Genomic DNA, 19,402 nt, shown 5'->3' with positions numbered 1-19,402 from the left:
GATTTCAGTTCTCTTGCCAGTGGGGCAGCGGTGACAGAGAGCAGCATATCTTCTATAAAGCACTTCAATTGCACAAAAAAGGTCACAATTCGAGCCACCCTCTGGGAGAAATCTTTTGTACTTCAATTTAGTATTGAGGCCAGACTCACTATTTGTGTCAACTATTGAAAGTGCTAAACCAAGAGAGTGAGTCACTCACCGCAGGCACATTTTTGGGAGGTCCCTCCTCAAACACCTGGTTCAAAATGGGCACCAGGAAAGCCGCAGTTTTCCCGGATCCTGCAAGGTGGATGAAAATAGCAAGTCATTAACACAAAATGTCTCCGCAACTTGCTGTACTTGTGTAGCATTACTTTATAATATAGCTGTGCTAATAGCAAATTTTGGTGCGAAGCGAATTCGAATAATAATGATTGAGTGCGAATCGAACTGAATAATTTTCGAATAATTCTCAAACATTTTTCGAATACTTCGAAGTGAAATTACAGACAAAAGTTGCAGAGAATCCCTAGTATGTTCTCACGAGGTAGCAACATGAAAGTGTTTCTTTTTGCTAGGTTCATGAAGCGCTGGCACGGGGTGGTGTTTCATAGATGTCTTATCAAGAATGAGGCAATGTAGAGGCCAAATTGTATTTATGTACAGTAGAACCCCGCTGTTACATTCCTCACTGCTGCGTTTTCCCGGCTGTTACGTCGTTTTCCGCCGGTCCCGGCATAGCTCCTATAGGATAACAATGTATGGGAACCCCGCTGTTACGTCGTAGCTGTCGGACCGTTCCTGTATGATACGTCGCGAAGTGCGCTCGGAGCCGACCGAGTGACTCCAAAAGGGAGCGGCCATGGTGCATTTTCACGCAGCCTGGCCTCGTTTGACCGTAATATTAGCCGCATGAAAGGCGCAAGCAGCAGAATCTTTCAATTGATGCAAACAAAAGCATGGCCTTCGAGATTCAAATTGCAAAAGATGGCGTCTATGACGTAACTGCTCGCGAAAGCAAGGCCTTCGAGATTGGCATTTACTATTGACGAAAGCATAGCCTTTGAGATTTGTATTGCACAACATGGCGTGTATGACGTAATTGCTTGCGAAAGCAAGGCCTTCGAGATTGGCATTCACTTCTGTCATCGCGTTGACGTAGACTCATCATCATCGTTATTTCTCGGAGAACGGGAGGAGTTTCGAGCTGGTTGGAGCTCGCATGGTTGTGCGTGCGGTTCGCGGTGGACTCGCCGGCGCCGGTCGTGATTGCGTGTGCTTAGTTCTTTCATGCCTACAGCTGTTGGTGTTAAAAAAACCACATACGTTGATTACATTTCTGTGGATGAGGCCGTCCTAAGCTCCGCGTTTATCCATCGACTAGATCGCGGCTGGCGCGCCAATTTTCGTGCTCCTCGTAAGAATTGAAATAAAATTCTGTACCACTAAATATTTTGCCGTTTTTCCTGTTTTTCGGCTCTTACGTTTCCCGTCTCTTACGTTTATTTCCTACGGCCTTCAAAAACGTATCAGCGGGGTTCTACTGTACATGATTTGGTGCAACCAAAGTGTTGCCGACACACTTTACACGTGATAGGCAAAGATGCCATTTCCTCAGCCTCTCCTCCTCTTTGAACTTCTGTGGAAGCCCAACTGATGTGGCGGACAACGGTGTGCTCCCTTCAAGCCTGGGGTTCCAAATCTGCCGCGTAGACGTTGATATATAAGAACATCTTAAATTTTGGATGCTAAAAAGCTTTGGCGTCCAATTTCTCGGACTTCCTACCCAAATTTCAGGTCCAAAACAGCATTAGTTGAGCCCCCACCTCTGCCACATCTTTCATCTCCATGTTGGAACCAGCGTTTTCTTGAGTTAATACATTTGCAACCGCAGCGGAGCTTGAAAGGCAGCTTTGCCACAATACGGGGGTGTGATGAGGTAAAGCGTACTGAAAATCTAGGGACCACTTCCAATCTGACGTCTCTTGGCCAAGTTCGACCGTAACGGAGCTTGAAAGGCAGCTTTGCCGCAATACAGGGGTGTGATGAGGTGAAGCATATTGAAAATCTAGGGACAACTTCTAATCGGATGTTGACTGTCTCTTGGCCAAGTTCGAGCGTAACGGAGCTTGAAAGGTAGCTTTGCCGCAATACGGGGGTGTGACGAGGTGAAGCATATTGAAAATCTAGGGACAACTTCTAATCGGATGTTGACTGTGTCCTGGCTAAGTTCGACCGTAACGGAGCTTGAAAGGCAGCTTTGCCGCAGTACGAGAGTGTAATGAGGTGAAGCTTATTGAAAATCTGAAGGGGTCACTTTCAATCGGACGTTGACTGTTTTTGGGAAGTTCGAATAGTAAAATTCCAGTGCGAATCGAATCAAATAGCAAACACTATTAGAAAAAATTCGAAATTTCGAATATTCGCACCCCACTTATAACCTATGTGGTATTTCAAAGTCCTAACACAGATTTTACAATTGGCAGCCGCTAACAGAGGCGTTAATGTTTCCACAATCAAAGCAAATGCTTTGTTACAATAATGGAAAGGAGTATGCTATGCAATTGACCTGTGATGCTGTACGCTTCGTTGTCTGCGTGTCAAGGCATTGACAGTATTTTGAGTACGCCGGGTTTGTGAAGGATATTGTCACCAACCCACACTGCTGATTGTGCCATGACCTGCTCATTTGATGAGGAAGGGTAGCAGGACTCTGCATTCGTACGCTTAAACACCGAAGGCTGTGAGTGCAACATGATCAGCTTCCGCAGTGGCTCGAACATAGAAGAGCACTGCTACAGTATGCTACACAAACATAAAGAGCAACGTCGCTGGCCAGGCACAGCCCCCTTGGCCACCAACATGAGAGGACAGTGACAATGAGCTTCCAGACTCTGATGATCCCCTTCGACGGAAACGATCAGCACACTGAGTGTTGTGCACAGTTACTATGAATACAATGCTGGTGAGGCAGAGACGTGTTGACTATGAAAACACCAATTAGTGCAATGATGTACTGAAAGCGCCATGTCTCTAGGAATTTTTCTCCAAGTAGGTGGAAGTAAGGCAAAGTATGCCATCCATGTGTCACGTTTTCTGGCCGATTTCCTGGCTTTTGCCTTGATTTGGATAACTTGAAATCCTTATTCAGAATGTTTCTCTCGGTCCCGAGGCTTTCAAATTAACAAGGTTTATGGTATAGTGTTTTATGGTGCGAGGGCCAGTTATGGCCAGACCTGGATAGCGCTACCTAGTGGTGCTAGCCCGCACAGACGTAGCGACAGTGCAGTATCGGCATTATACTAGTTGTAATTTGCCTGGAAGCACCTATCTAGATTATTTTCTAATGCGCGTTTATTGCACCGGGTGGGTTCATTCAGATGCTCTCAACTTGTGATGTTCTGTAACAGGTTGTTATGTGCAAAAGCACCATAGAGGAGAAGACCAGTCGAAGTACGGAGAAGTGAGCACAGAGTACGCACCTGTCTGGGCGCAGGCCATCAGGTCGCGCTTGGAGAGGATGATGGGGATGGCGTGCTTCTGCACGGGTGTGGGCGAGGTGTAGTGCGCCAGCTCAATGTTCATGCGAATGATCTCCGTCAGGGAGCAGTCGTCGAACGAGTTGATGTGCTTGGGTGCATCACCAGTGGCCTCCACAGGAATGTCCTCATACTTCTCAAAGTTTATGCCTGTGTGTCCTTGCGAGAACAGCTCTCTGCACGACATCACAAGAACAAATTAAATGACAATGGCACACAGTGACACAAGCTGCGACTAAAGGACACATTGGCCTGAGAAACACAACTGATGGACCTGGGCAAACAAGATCACATTAGGGCATCTAGCAAATTGCACAAATCAATTTCCTTGACTTTTCCAGGTTGTCATTGACCTTTTTAGCAAAAATTCCCTGACCGATGCAATGAAAGTGGTGGCAATCAATCCTCACCACTTTCTGTGCAAGAGCTTTGACGAAAGTTGTACAGCCTTTCTTGAAATTAAAATTCTAAGCTGTGACCACTTCTAGTTTGCGGAACTCATTTTTGCCGTAATTGATGGCAGACGATCCTGCCATCAGTGTTTCAGCCGTTGTTTTGTAATCTCCACTTGTGTTCTGGTGCTTTTACGCTGGTCCTCACTTTTGACAAAACTGAGTGCCGTATATCCGGACACCGGAATGAATCTGCTTGTCTCCTCTGCTGCCATTGCAGAGGATGCATTGCGTCTGCTGCCCGCCAACATACAGTACATAGAATCTCGTTAATTCGGCCCCCGTTAATTTGGAAATTGGATAATTCGTCATTCCCACACCCTCCTTCCAAAATGTCGTAGACCTATGGCAACAAACATTCGCTAAATTCGGACTGGAGGCAAGCCAAAGACGCAAAACTGCGTCTCGGACGCCATAATATTTATCGCATGGCATTTCTTTACCAGCACATGTGCAAACTTATGCTTCACCGAGATGAGCTCCGGCAGCAACGGGCGCGCTGTCGATGCGATTGCGGAGGCCAAGAAAACCGCATTTTTTTTCCCCCTCGAAAACTTATGAAACGGGGAGCAAGGTGGCGTTTTGGAGCACGCATGGTCATCGACGGCATAGAGTTTCCTAAAATTAAGTATTGTAGAAACTTTATGATCGGCAGAGAACGGATAACAAAGAAACAAGGCCTCCGACGGATAGCGTTGCGAACTTGCAGACGTCGGTCTGTGCTTTTTCCCCCCTCTTCGGTGCGTTGTCGGTGTATCGGAAGTGTCGGTGCACGAGGTGGTGGTCGGGCAATAGGGTGGGGTGATATATCACCCTGCCGCGAGTGTGAACCGGCGAAACGCACGAGGTACACGGCGGAGGACTTGGCAAAATAAAGTGAAGATACTAAAGGAACTGAATAGACTGGCACTTCCAGAGAAGAGGTTATGCGTCAGTTCGACGTAAAAAGAAGCACGCTATCGACGTACGTGAACAACGAGGCTCAAATAATGGAAGCATTGAGGGCGAGAAATTTCACGCCAGACGAAAGCGATTGCACACCCGCCAGCCCACCCACAACTCGAGGGAAGCGGGTGTTGCAGTGGATTGTTACTGCACGCGGTCGAAGCTGCCGTTAACGGGGGACGTGGCTTTCGGTACCAACTTTCTTATTTCTTCATGGATTTTGATGAAAATTGGCAAACTTTTTGAAATGTTTTTTAATGCTACTGTAAAAATTTCGTGAATATATCTTTACAACTTTTTGATGTACAATATATTTCACCTTCTGCTTTTGTTCCGAGTCTGACTCGCTTAAGGGGGGACATGGTGTGTGGAGATATTTTCTGCATCTTTTGACAAAACTTCATGAAAATATACATGCTTATGTAGTTTTTTCTGCTGATTTCAAATATGCAAAAAGTTTTCTTGTAGGTCAATTAATTCAGAAGATACACGGAGCTGCCACTCTATTGTTTTCGGAGACAGTAGGAAAGAATGTGCTTATCAAAAACTGATTATTATTGCATAGCTAGATAGTGTAATTAGCAATAAGTGCAACGCTGCAAGCAGATTTCAAATCAAAGCATAATTAGCAATTCTGCAGATGATGAAAGTTCAGTGTCTATGCCATGGCTATGACACAAAAATAAATTTAATAACTTTTAAATTTATATGTGCAGGAAATAGAAATTCTGCTCTCAGCACTTTGTAATACACAGATTGGGCTTCATGTTAAAAAAAAATTATTGCTCTAGCTGTTCTAGATCTTGAGATATCACCTCGACAAACTAGTAAAGTGACCAAAAAACATGTTTTGAGAAAACTGAGAAAAACAAAAAAGACTCGTTGTATTTACATAACTGCTCTTGAAACAGCTCAGTATGCACCAGGCATGTAGTCCTTTTGATTATTAGCCCCGTGTGGCGCTTTTTCAGCGACCGGTGCAAGTCTTCAGTTGTTCTCGCTTGGCTGATGCTGCCGAGCGCCGTCGATCTTTTCAGCCATGCGGCTGCGGCTTTGCCAGCTGGCGTTTAGGCTCAGCTCTTTAATATCTTGTGATGCCCTTTCATTGCCTGCGTTGAACTTGAGCACTGCTTCTGCCACAGCTGCCTCCACTGTGAATAGGGAAGCATGTCGCTCCTTTGGTGCCAGGGCTCAGATCATTGAATGCAGGCATTCATTGTTGTTTTGGGTTTTCCCACGCTGGCATCGTTGCAACAGCTTTTTGTCTGACAAGCGCTGATAAAGGGAAGTAAGGCTTGGCAGACATGCGGAGGCAGCTTTCGACGATGTCTGGGAATGGGCTCACCCTTGGCCTTTGCCACATTTTGTTTGCACCAGGAGTTTGGGCCAGCTTGGCAAAGAGTGTGGTTTGCCACACCATCATTGGATGTGATGTGATGATAAGTGGCCATCACTGCTGTGTGCATAGCATCAACATCCCCACTGTGGTCTTGAGAGCCCACCCATAATATCGCTCAGCTGGAATCAGATCTCCTGTCAAGGGCCCTTTCCCCCAAGACTTTCAAGGCCAGGACCTCTGTGCTTGGCAATCAAGTTGCGCAAAGCATGCCCTGCCTTCTAGACATGATGATGCAGTCCTCTTTTTCCACTGGGATATACCCATACACCTTATCTCTTGTAGCGCAGTACTGCGCTGTCCCGTCGCAAAGCACGGGTGTAGCGCAGGTTGTGCCGCTCAGACCTCCTGAAGAGGATGAGGGCATCCTCAACCTCCATTTCTCCACCTTCTTCTCAGTGTTTTTTGGCACTGGTGATCTTTCTTCCACGCTACATAAGAAGGGTCCCTTCCTTTGGGCCCGACTCGCCCCGGCACAAAAGTTGCTCAAAACAACAAGTCAAGCACCAGCCCGCTGAACAGCTCCATTACGTGCCGACACCGATATGTGATGAATGACCGCGGATCATCCATGTCCCTCATATGACACCGCGATGTTCCCGTGTGGCCTATGTTAGTTCGGCGTAAAGTTCGCGAACCGACCGCGCTCAGTCCTCATCAATTACGTGCAGCGCGATCGGCCGCGGTTGCCACTTCGTCTTCACGTAGTGCTGCCACGTTTTTGTGTGCAGACCCCGACGGCTGATGCCCATCAACGAGAACATCATTGAGCGCGGTCTGTCTATTCCCCGTTGCCTGCATGGCACGTGCAGCCAAACGTTCACAGTAAAGGTTTCATGCGTTCATCACTGCGAACGCGCGGCGAGCTCCACAACGACGCAGTCCTCACCACAGGTTGAACACACGAACGCAACTTCACGGCGAGTCCGAATTCCCGTCGTCTCGGACGATTTGAAGTTCCCCGTTGCATGCCTTGCACATAGCAAGGCCAACAACGCGCTGTTCACTGTGTCCAAATCTCTAATTGTGAACGTGGTTCTATCAGGCGGGCGAGCTGCGTCGTCAGCACCGTCACCCACAATACGCGTTTTCGCTCCGTCGCTGCAGCGGACGACAACTCCGATAGCTTCTTTTCGGCTTTCGCTTGCTCCTCTTCCAAATCGGATCGTTGCCGAGATCGTATCCTGACGGACCTTGCACAGGCTCCGCGACAGCCGATGCGGACGCTAGGCCTTCTTCCGTGGTAGCATCGACGACTTCGCCATCGGACGCGGAGCGTGTAGAGTCTTGGTGTCTTGCGGTATCACGGACGTCTCGTGAAATTCGCGACTAGCATCCGTCGCACCTTTTTCGCACCAAACTTGTGCCGCTGCGAATTTCCGCTCAGGATTTGACATCGTGAAAGGATTCGTCACTGGCACAGCTAACACAGAGGCAAAATGGCGTGCGTCCATGCGCGCCTCAAGCGCGAGCAGACGATAGCCATGGGAGTCCACCAATAGGGAGGCAAGCTCAAGTCACGTGCACGAAGTAGCGAATAGGAGGGCGCCGTGATGCCTTTTTTTGCCGCGCATTTTCTAAGCTGCCAATGGCTGAATCGGGCCCTTCTGGCGGGAATTTGAAGGCGAAAGACTGCTCTCTCAAATGAGAGCAAGATGACCGCGCTGGCACACATGGGGAGCAGGGGCGCGTTGCGGAAAATGGGTGATTTCAACGTCGATTTCGGCTCAATTTTCGCTAGGACGCGCTCTATAGAAGGTCTTTGCGGCTAAAATACCGATATTATCGGCTTGAAATTCACAGTATAAGTGCACTAGTTGCTGTAGATTTCAAAAACGCAAAAAAAAAAAAAACGAGTTTTTTCGCGATTTTTTCGTCTCCACAACCCGTGTCCCCCTTAAAAAGTGCGATAGGAAACTTTTCAGTTTTCATTTTCATGAGGTGACTGTGCAACAGGCATCGAGGCTTTGTCCAACTCGTCAAATAGCTAATTATCAAAAGGCCATACTGAAAAGCAAGAATGTCACGCCCTGAACTGTGCTCAAGGAAAATAGAACAAAAAACGGAACTGAAATAGACCCAGCGGTCAGTGAGAAAGGCGGAACAAGCGAAGCAGGAAGCAAAAAATACGTTTTGAGAAAACGGCTTTAAAGTTGTACCAATGATATTACTTCATCAAAAGGCACTAGGGTCGTAATCTTTTGAGTCCTTCGTAATCTGCAGTTTCTCGAGTGCCCTGTCTTTAGTTTGAGTGCCTTGCTTCTCTAAAACACAAGAAGATTGTGATCTTTGGTGTGTTTTATAAGGTTGGACCTGCTGCATAGTGGTTTTTCATCTGTTGTGCCTTTTCTTTCTTTTTTCTTAAAATCCTTTCCTGATATACAAAGAACATGCAGCATGAATTTTAAACGAGTTATGAAGTGGTGTAATAGACATGAAAAAACAAGATATTGTAATGCAAGTAGGTCATGTACTATTATTTGCCAGCTTTCTTGTATTCATGCTATCATTAACATAATTAAGTCTTGATTGCAATTGATCATTGAATCATTTTTATAGGATACTAGAGCGCTCTCATCATGACAACCTATCCCTTCCTCCTAAAAACAGCCAGTTATGGCCAAGACATTGGGGGAATAGAATTCCTTAGCAGTTTATTCAAGACGTAAACTGGGCAGATATGAATTCATCTCCCTGTTTCGCTCGTCAAGCTAATTTGTAAACCTCGCCTGCGATGCGCTTCATCATTCACCCGTCGCGGACACAGTTTTCTGCGAGGCTTTTATTTTTTCACATGATTCATGACGCTTACGGCGATACCAAGCACGGCCCCAAGCGCGCCTAAATTGCATCACCATGCTTTATTTCACCTCTTAAGTGCTCGGCTGCATAGTCCGGAAGTCGGCACGCGATGTGCTGGTGGCGGCATTCGGACGATGCGCAATATGCCTAGGTGCGGCGACAAAAAATATGCGCGCAACGTGTTTGGCCTCGCATTTCGGACGCCGACGCGCGCCCTCGCGGACGAGGTTGGCCGTGGGGTCCGCTGCCGATGCGTAAAATGACCATCCGCTGTACCGAGGAGCCGGCGGGGGAAGCGCTTCGTTCCTTGCGAAGAAGCACACTGCCGCGAGTCCGCTAACGCGTTGTTCTTGCCCGCTAAGTTCGAGGTTCGTCTCGCGTGCCGACGCCGTGAGCGGAGTTAGGCCTAGTGACGACTCCGAGCAGTAGACGCGCCGACCGCGGTGCCAGATGTTTCAAAGTACGTAATGCTGGTTGCGAGTACAAAGTCTCCTGCGATCATCATCGTCACGACGTCCGAAGTGCGCATAAGCAGAACCTCCACCACGGATCACGAGTCAACGCTAAAGAGTCGGTCCGACGCGCGTTTGCGATGTTCGCTATGAGTGCGGTGCGCCATCATAATCCCACCGAGCTTCCGCTAGTAGCTCCAAACTAAACGTAGTCCTTATTCAAAGTTATCGTCGAGCCGTGAACACAGAGCGATTGCGAATACGCCACGAAGTAGCGCGCTTTCGACAGCCATGAGCTCGAGACGCACGAGCTGCAGACGACGATCTCTCCCGGAGCGAACATCGGACCAATGGCGAGGCGCGCTGGGGCAACATGGCGGACGCGCCAATCGGAGGGCTCGAAACGACCTTCGAACATTTGCTTTTTGTGCGCTTGTTTTCTAAGGGAGGAGCCAGCTGCGGTGGGGAATTTGAAGACGGAGAAATGCGCTTTCCGATGAGCCCAAGATATCGGCGCTCGGTGGCGTCGTTGCGGCGCTATGGTTTTTTGAAAATCAGTGTTTTTTTGCGATTTCCCCAATAATTTTCGCCACCTCGGCAGGCGCAACAATTTTTTTATAGCACTTCTACGCGGTTTTCGGTGAAGATATTTTGGAATCGGATATAAAAAGGGCTACAGGAACTGAGAATGTGATTTTCAAAAAATCGATTTTTTTGCCGTTTTTCGCAATACGAAAGCCGCGTCCCCCCTTAAGTGGACCACTTATATGCCTGCAAGCAGAGAGCTCTACGAATGAACATAGATTCCTTCAAGGCATCGGTGAGATGGATGAGGCGTCCGACGAAGACCTGTGCAATGAACTAGGCACCGTGCGTTGTACCGCAAAGCAACCGCAGATGCTCTCATCATTCTAGAGGAGTTTTGTTACGATGTCCCAGGCAATACTCTTGCGTTAGAGGGTTTGTCATATGCCCACAAATTAGTCCTTGCCGCCTAGCTGTCCACAAAAAACCACAAGCATCACGACTACTTCTCAAGATAAAGGTACGCGATAAAGGAATTGAAAATGTGCATTTTTGTTATGCATTTGTTGATTCGACATTCGGATAATTCGGACATTTTTTTCACTCCCTTGAGATACGAATTAATGAGGTTTTACTGTAATACCTCGTTAACTCAAACTTGCATATCTCAAAAAATCGGCTAAGCCGAAATTTTCCGTGGCACTGAACGATTTCCCATAGGTGCAATGTATTTAGTGCCCTTTATTTTGAAGTATTTCCGTGCTCACTTTCGGTTATCTCACAATCTTGACAGAGTGGAATAAAACTTCACCGCCGAACCGTTTCATAAAATCTAGCGGCAAACTGTCATACATTTCACAAGGTTCACGCGAAGCTGCCGCACTTACGACGAAGTGGACACTGTTCCCGAAAGTGAAGTCTGAACCTAGCGGCATAACTTGTGTCAAGCAAACTTGTGTCACGTCATGTGACGCTATAGAAGTGCACATAGGCAGGCCCTGCAAAAGAGCACTGGTCGTACATGTTTTGTTTACCGTAGAGCTGTGCGAATAGCAAAATTTTGGGTGCGAAGCGAATTCGAATATTGAAGTGTGAGTGCGAATTGAACAGAATATTTTTCGAATAATTCTCGAATATTTCTAGAATATTTTTCTAATACTTCGAGAGAACTGCAGAAAAAAAAAGCTAAGAGAGAATTCCTAAGCATATTCTTATGAGATAGCAACATGAAAGTGTTTCTTTTCGCTAGGTTGATGAAGCACTGGCGGGGTGGTGTTTCATAGTTGTCTTATCAAGAATGAGGCAATGTAGAGGCCGAATTCGATTTATGTACGTGATTTGGTGCGCCAAAGTGTTGCTGACAACACTTTACACGTGATAGGCAAAGGTGCCGTTTCCTCAGCCCTCTCCTCCTCTTTCTGGAACTTTTGTGGAAGCCCAACTGATGTGGCGGACAAGTTCCAAATCTGCCTCCTAGACGTCGATATATGAACATCTGAAATTTTGGATGCGAAAAAGCTTCGGCTTCCGATTTTTCGCACTTCCTGCCCAAATTTGAGGTCCAAAACAGCATTAATTGAGCCCCCATCTCTGTCACATCTTTCATCTCCATGTTAGAACTGCGTTTTCCTAGTTAATACATTTGCGACCGTAGCAGAGCTTAAAGGCAGCTTTGCCGCAATACTGGGGTGTGATGCGGTGAAGCATATTGAAAATCTAGGGACCACTTCCAATCGGACGTTGACTATCTCTTGGCAAAGTTCGACCGTAACGGAGCTTGAAAGGCAGCTTTGCCGCAATACCGGGATGTGATGATCGAAGCATACTGAAAATCTAGGGACCACTTTTAATCGGCGTTGCTTTTTGGCAAAGTTCGACCGTAACGGAGCTTGAAAGGCAGCTTTGCCGTGATACGAGTGTGTAATGTGGTGAAGCATATTGAAAATCTGAAGGGTCACTTTCAATCGGGTGTAGACTGTATTTGTTTTTGGGAAGTTCGAATAGTAAAATTCCAGTGCAAATCGAATCGAATAGCAAACACTATTCGAAAAATATTCGAAATTTTGAATATTCGCACACCCCTAGTTTACCGTCAGAGATGTGATTCTAGCATTATATTTTACGCAAGGCACGTAACGTGAATTTTTTTGTCGGCCGTGCGATGTGGTGAGGATAACGCCACCAAAGCAAAGCAAGTCATTGATGCTGCAGAGAAAGATAGCCCTAATCAAAGAAGCGATTCGAGGCTCGAAGTTTCCGGATGTCATTACGGCACCACTGTGCGGTTGCGTCGTGCGAGAGGAGCCCCTTCCAGTCACAACACTGACAGATAAAGCCTATTCGCTGGACTTAGCAGTGGGCTACACTGATCTCGTCTGCAACATCGGCTGGTTTGACCACTTTCTTATGCGAAACAATGTGGAGTCACGCACAGTGATCGAGGCAGCGTCGACGCAGCTACTCAAGGGGCGACATCAGCCGAAACAGGAAACATGCTTCGCATGATGCGAAATAATGTTGCGTGCAGCAGTGCAGATCGCCACATGAGACGTGTTAAGCAACTTGAGAAAGCTTTGCTAGTGCAAGTGTTACTGAGAGGCAGACCAGCAGACCAGCTTTAGTTGGTATTTCTGCACTAAATAAAAGGCAGTGCCGAAAAACACAACTGGTTGACAGCTCTGGTATGTCATTATTTTTCTTTAATACCTTTACAAAAAGCCAGTTAGGCGCTCCTCTTAAGAAACTGGTCAGCAGTGATAACGTTTTTAGATAGAACTGGACTCCTCAATGGAATTTGCGCCACTTTGCTTATCTAGAAAATCTGCTTATGTCAAAGTTTTTTCTGGTTTTTACTACTTCGAGGTAACGAGGTATTACTGTAGTATGCCCTCCAGTATGAGTAGAGTAGACTCTCAATAAACGAAACTCTCTTAAATGAATTGCTGCTTAAGGGGGACGCGGCTTTCGTATTGCGAAAAATGGCAAAAAAATCGATTTTCTGAAAATCAAATTTTCAGTTTCTGGAACCCTTTTTCTATCTGATTCCAAAATATCTAAACTGAAAACCACCCAGAAGTGCTTCGAAAATTTGTTTTGCCCTCCGAGGTGGCGAAAATTATTGTGGAAATGGCAAAAAAACAGATTTTCAAAAAACTGTAGCTCCGCGATGACGCGACCGCGAACCAACTTTTTGGGCTTGTCGGAAAGGGCATTTCTCCGTGTTCAATTCCCCGCTTCAGCGGGCTCCTCCATTCAGAAAGAAGCGCACAAAAAGCAAACACTTGAGAGTCGTTCCGAGGCCTCCGATTGGCCGCGTCCGCCATGTTGCCCCAGCTCGCCTCGCCATTGGTCCGATGCTCGCTTCGGGAGATCGTCGTCTGCGCGTCGCGAGTTCACGGCTGTCGAGAATCGCGCTACTTCGTGACACGTTCGCAATAGTTCTGTGTTCACGGCTCGACGATCACTTAAAATATAATTACGCTTTAGTTTGGAGCTGCAAGAGGAAGTTCGATCTGATTACGATGGTGCGCCGCGCTCCTAGCGAACATCGCAAACGCGTGTCTCGGACCGACTCTAGCGTTGACTTCAGCGTCGGATTCGCGGTTAGATGTTCTGTTTATCAGCACTTCTGACATCGTGACGAAGGCGATCGCGGGACGACTCTTTGTACTCACGACCACGCATTACGCACTTTGAAGCAACGGGCACCACGGCCTGCGCACCTACTGCTCGGAGTCGTCACTAGGCCTAACTCCGCTCACGGCGCCGTTTGGCGAGACGAACCTCGAACTTTGCGGGCAACAACAACGCGCTAGCGTGCTCGCAGCTATGTCCTTCTTCGCAAGCGAAGAAGCACATCGCTCGCCGGCGCTTCGGAACCGCGGATGGGCATTTTACGCATCGGCAGTGAACTCGACAGCCAAGCTCGATCGTCAGACCCCACGGCCACGGACTGCTCGGAGCAGCGGTAGCAATTTCGCGCGTCGGCACCCGAAAATGCGATACAAAGTATACTGCGCGCAGATTTTTCGTCATCGTAGCTTTGCATTCGCGCATCGTCACCGAACGCCGTCACCAAGCACTCACGCCCGGCTCCACGGACCCCGCGGCCGAGCACTTCGCGGTCAGAGTGCTGTCAATAAGCACTAGTGATGTAATTTAGACTGCTTGGAGCCGTGCTTGATATCGCCGCAGGCGTTTATGAATGTTTTGAAACAATGAAAGCCTCGTAGACTAGCGTTGCCGCGGTCGGCCGAATGATAATACGTTTCATACGCGAGAGCGGCAAAAGACCGTGTAGGAAGCAGGGGGACGAATTTTTATCTGCCCGACTCGCGTCATTGAATAAACTGCTCAAAAATCCCTGTGCCACTAATGTCTTGGCCATAACTGTTTGCTATTTGGAACGAAGGCAACGGCTATCATGGTGTGAGCCATTTTCTCTCACAACAAACCTTTCTCTTTATAAAAATTATTCTATGATTAATTGTAATTAATAGCAAGACTTAATTATGCTAATGACAGCATAAATACAAGAATATGTGTAATTATTTCAGTACATGGCCTTATTACATTGCAGTATCTTCTTTTCTGTCATGTCTGTCACACCACTCCTTCATACAGAGAACTTGGTTTGAAATCCATACTGATTTTTTTTTAGATCAAAAAAAAAAAAGAAGGAGGTTATGAAAAAAGAACAAAGGCACACTGCAGAAAGGCCACATGTCCAAGAAGTGAAACATCATAAAAAAAAACCAAAGATCACTATCTTTAGGTGTTTTAGAGAAGGCCAAACTTTAAACGCCGTTTTCTCAATACTGTTTTTTTGGCATCTTGCTCAGCTTGTGGAGCAGATATCTTGGCAACTACACAAATTTTGATTCCGTTTTTTCTTTTTCAATCCTTGAAGTCTTGTTCACAGGATGACATTATTCTTTACCTTGCTTAGGGCCTAGTTTTTTTTTGTAAGTGATAATTAGTGCGTGAGAAGTTCTGATGCAATACATGAAGCTGATGTGGATGTTATTTGTAAAAAAACTAAAAGCAATAGACAATTTCTAATAATGTCATCCTGTGTAGAGCTCTTTTGAGTAAAGATCAAAACCACTTGGACCTTCCTGGCATGTTTTGTTACAATGCTAGGCTTTTCACCAGCAGACTATGTCATCAGATCACGTAACATAGTGTAATTTGAAAACTACTCGAGATATCGCAATGAAACTTTATATAGCTATTCGAGGCACTCTTCAGTATGTCTGTCAAATTTCATTACTCTAGGTCAACAAACAAAAAAGTTTTTTTCGATCGCCACCTCCCCCCTTAAATGGAACAACTGCCTCTAACATGATTGGTTTTGTGCTTGAATTCTGCACCCCTTTTCATCTCTCAGTAAACGAAACTCCTGTTTGAAACATATTTTCCTGGTCCCTTCAGCTTTCGTTTAACAGGAGTCTACTGTACATAGCGTGCCTCCGCCAACAAACCACTCCCTCGTGAATTGTCGAAGAACCTTCCTTGGCAATGTCCCTCTTCCCCATCACATACACAGTCATAGACAACTTCTCGGTCGCTTTCACCCAATGCCACAAAGCCAGTACCATTGTGGCCATATGTTTGCAAGCATCCGCTAAGCTTATATTTGTTTGACTTCGTACGAAACATTTTCAACAAACTTGCACGAAAATATAAGGGAATTGAAATTTCCTCACATAAAATCACGAGGTGTTTATTAAAAATAAAAAAATTAGGAAATTTAAGGATCTTCAAGGATTCGTAAAAATTACAGGACTTTCAAGGCCTTGAAATGAACTTTTCAAATTCAAGGATTTCAAGGACCCACACAACCCTGCATGAAAGGCTGTGATGGCACCTTGTCATCACTTGGTATGGCTCCTCAATGCAATCGTTTACGCATCAAGCATGGGTATTACCTCCTTCCAAGGTGTCATTTTCAGATGCCGCATCAATTTAGAGAGGCTATGCCCGTCTTAGCAAAGAACCACTCAATGTATGCAGCCGAAAGGGCTCTTGGCACTTACTAGGCAGCAAGCTATGCACGATTCCAGAAACACTGTCGCGGACACATTCATTGCTGTGCCACGCGGTATTTCATCAGTGATGCCAGTAACCCCAAGAATAGTCCACAGTAAGCTCCTCCTCAGACGATGATACTAGTTTCTAATATAAGATTCCATGAATAAAGGTACCACTTCAACATTTGTTCACCTTGAGTAACATTATTTTTTGTGACTAAAAGGTCATCTCAATTACAATAGCCATCCCTCGCATTACAAAAGAGTAAATATGGCAACAGGGGACCAACCTATGGAGCACTGCAATATCAATACTGGGGAACTGACATCAATTATTATTTGCAGTGCAAAGACACACAGAACAAAAGTTCTTACATGTGGCCCCAGCCTTTTGTACGCACCACTGTTTATATATAACTCTGGAGGCACAACACCCAAGTGGCAACACGTACCTCTCTATCCGTTCGTCCCTAGGAAGCGGTCTGGTCCAGTCCTCGTCAGTGTCGAGGTTGCGCCGCCCCCCATTGCGGCGGTCCCAGTTGCCGCCCCCGCCACGGTCGTCCCGACCCCAGCCCCCACCGTCGCGGGAGCCCTCACGAGGTGCCTCGCGAGGCATGTCATCCGGCTGCGCCAGTTCGAGCCTCCACCCCTGCAACAAGTCATAGGTTTGCTCAACGCTACAAACAGGCATTTGAGATACATTTCATTTCAAATCGGGCATTATGCATGAGCATGCCGCGCGAGATGCTGTCGGCCATTTTGTGATAACAGCAGCTTGTAAATGTTGAAATATATGCACTTCTATCTCTCCCATACAATCATGATCCCTGTGACGATACCTTAAAATGCAGGTTTGGGCAGATAGCCTAACGGCATTTTTTGCTGGTCGATTCGAGGCAGCTTTAACTGCTCCAAGGCAATGAATACGAATCCCACTGGCCGTTTTGGATTAACTCCCTCTGCGCCGGTCACTCTTACTTGCCCTGGTGCCGAGGGCACGGATTCGAGTGGCAATGGCCGGAGTTGCCTGCGCGAGATCTGTCATGTCTTGCGTTGGGCATAGCTTCCAGCACTGCTTTGTGGCACGTGTTCGTGCACTTCCTGTGTACTAATCGCAGTGTGTTTCGTTTCCCACTGGCAAATATGAATTTGTGAAATCCAATCGTTCGATCCAGGATTTTGGCAGCTGTTCCGATCGACCAGTGAAAAAATGCATAAGCCCAATTAGCTGCGAGCCTGAAATATCAATTCACTACAGTCAGATACAAGTGAAGTCGAGACCCCACCCTGATGACCAAAGCGCAGCAGCCGATCCCCTCCACGACTAAAGAAATAGTCCCGCTCATGCGGCTCATTACACCCGTCTGGAGTGTGCGCCCATTGGGGCAGACTTGCGTGCATCCGCCCTTGAGGAGGCGGATGCCGCAGACTTCTGAAGTTGTACCCCGACTTATAAAAATGACATCTGACATGTGGCGAGAAAAAGAGAGATCATCACTTTCACAAGATTCTGTCTCGACTAGATTTCAGATTCCCCTATATCGGGGAGTCTCAAACTCACCTCAGCTCCCGCAACACTTAATCCCGCAAGGGCCAGGTCAGTGTTCAAGGTAAGAGTGGGAGGGGCTGACGCTGCCATTTGAAAAATGACCTTTCCTATATCTCAAACCTGGGTCATTTCTGAAGGGGATTTGGCGCCAGGATTCCAACAAACATACCTCAAATAAAACTAAATCTGGACACCCATTCTAATATATAAGGTTTTCTTTCACGGTTATGTATCAATATGTGGTGAACGCAGTCAGTGCCTCACGAAAAAAATGCTTTAGACCAGTCATGCCGCGCAGCTAATGAACATACTTATTAGGGGAAAAAATGGGACGAACACAGTCATGTGCGGGCCACTAGCGGGAGGTTCACGGGCTGCGGGTCACGTGAGAGACCCCTCCCTTACATAAACGGGCAACAGCATTCTTGGTACAATGCCAGGCACACTACAGCAGGTGCTAGGAATTCGAAATGTTGTGAAAGAATATCTTTCTAAGTATCTGTGCGAGTATGGAGCCCGTTGTGAACGCGTTGCTGCATGCATATGTGGCTTTGCCCAAGACTTGGAGAGTCCGCATTTCACCTATTGTGTAATACATCGCATCTCTTCAAGCAGAATACGCACGGCTGCTGCTGAAGTCTATGCCAAATCTCTATCCCCTTACAATACAACGTTAGTTACAACATTACCATAGCTGAATCAAAATCCTCCTCCGACAGCTACGGCTTCTTTGAGACAGTTGCGAGTTGAGACAGCTGAATTAAGTGTCCCTGCTCCAGTGGTCAACAGGCATTGAAAATCGGGAGATATCTTACACACGTTTGTGATCCGAAAGGGCAGTGCTGTCAATCATTTTGTCAAAGCACGTCACAGTACAGACGGAGACACCATTCCATCCAATAGAACGGATACAGAAAGGTCTCCGGACGACCTGGGTTGGATTGAAACACCAGCACTTGGGCCAGCACAAATCAGCCTGCTTTGTGTCTGGCTTACTGCAATCCCGCCAATAATTTGCGAAAATTACAACCAGTGCTCCCACTGAACGTCTCAAGAGATTGCGACACCACCTAACAACCAATCAAGAATTAACACAAATAAATTGTTAAAGTCATCGCACTCCTCAATTTCAAGCTTTCAAAAACAATGCCCCCTCCCCTGTCAATACTGATATTCAGTAATACAGTAGAACCCCGCTGTTGCGTTCCCGGCTGTTACGTTTTCCTGGCTGTTACGTCGTTTTCGGCCGGTCCCGGCACAGCTCCCATAGGATCCAATGCATTGGGAACCCCGCTGCTGCGTCGCAACTGTGGGACCGTTCCCGCATCATACGTTGCGAAGTGCCACGACGCGCCGGCCCGAGCGGCCATGTTGTCTTTCACGTAGCTTGGCTTGGCGGCTTGACAATGGGATTGGCCGCCCAAAGTGCCGGGGGCAACACCTATGACGTATTTTCGGTTCATGCCAGCAAAAGCATGACCTTTGAGATCCGTATTTTGAGCCCGATTCAAAGGGTATAGCCCGATCGCCATCACCATCGCCCATGTGTGCCCGTGCTAAAGTCCCTAGACTTTTCCCTAGGGACTTTAGCCCATGCTACCCGTGCTTGCTGCGGTCTTCTCGCATTGCCTTTGTTTCGTGTCGGTCGTTGCGCAGGTTATACGAGCGTGCAGCATAGTGCCTTTACACTTCCAACGCTCCAAATAGTCTTCAAACAGGATGACATCAAGA

The 19,402-nt window shown here is 46.9% G+C and overlaps 1 protein-coding gene across 8 annotated transcripts in view; it reads right to left on the bottom strand.

Annotated features, from left to right (window-relative positions):
• LOC119386892 (ATP-dependent RNA helicase DDX3X) overlaps positions 1–19,402 on the bottom strand; it is a 104,427-nt gene that overhangs the window by 33,832 nt on the left and 51,193 nt on the right. For 2 of the 8 annotated variants that reach the window (XM_049413297.1, XM_037654168.2), the window contains exons 6-8: positions 16,575–16,669; positions 3,462–3,694; positions 200–279 (exon numbers count right to left, since the gene is read on the bottom strand). The exons of 4 other annotated variants lie outside the window; for them this stretch is intronic. In XM_049413297.1, the coding sequence (XP_049269254.1) occupies positions 200–279; positions 3,462–3,694; positions 16,575–16,669 (408 nt within the window). The remainder of the gene's footprint in view (positions 1–199; positions 280–3,461; positions 3,695–16,574; positions 16,670–19,402) is intronic. 2 more of the 8 variants (XM_049413296.1, XM_049413294.1) reach the window with 2 other exon arrangements.

The sequence above is a fragment of the Rhipicephalus sanguineus genome, chromosome 3 (assembly GCF_013339695.2).
Source record: "Rhipicephalus sanguineus isolate Rsan-2018 chromosome 3, BIME_Rsan_1.4, whole genome shotgun sequence".
Classification (NCBI taxonomy): Eukaryota; Metazoa; Arthropoda; class Arachnida; order Ixodida; family Ixodidae; genus Rhipicephalus; species Rhipicephalus sanguineus.
Note: the sequence above shows the minus strand (reverse complement) of the source record. Positions and strands in the feature narration are given on the sequence as shown.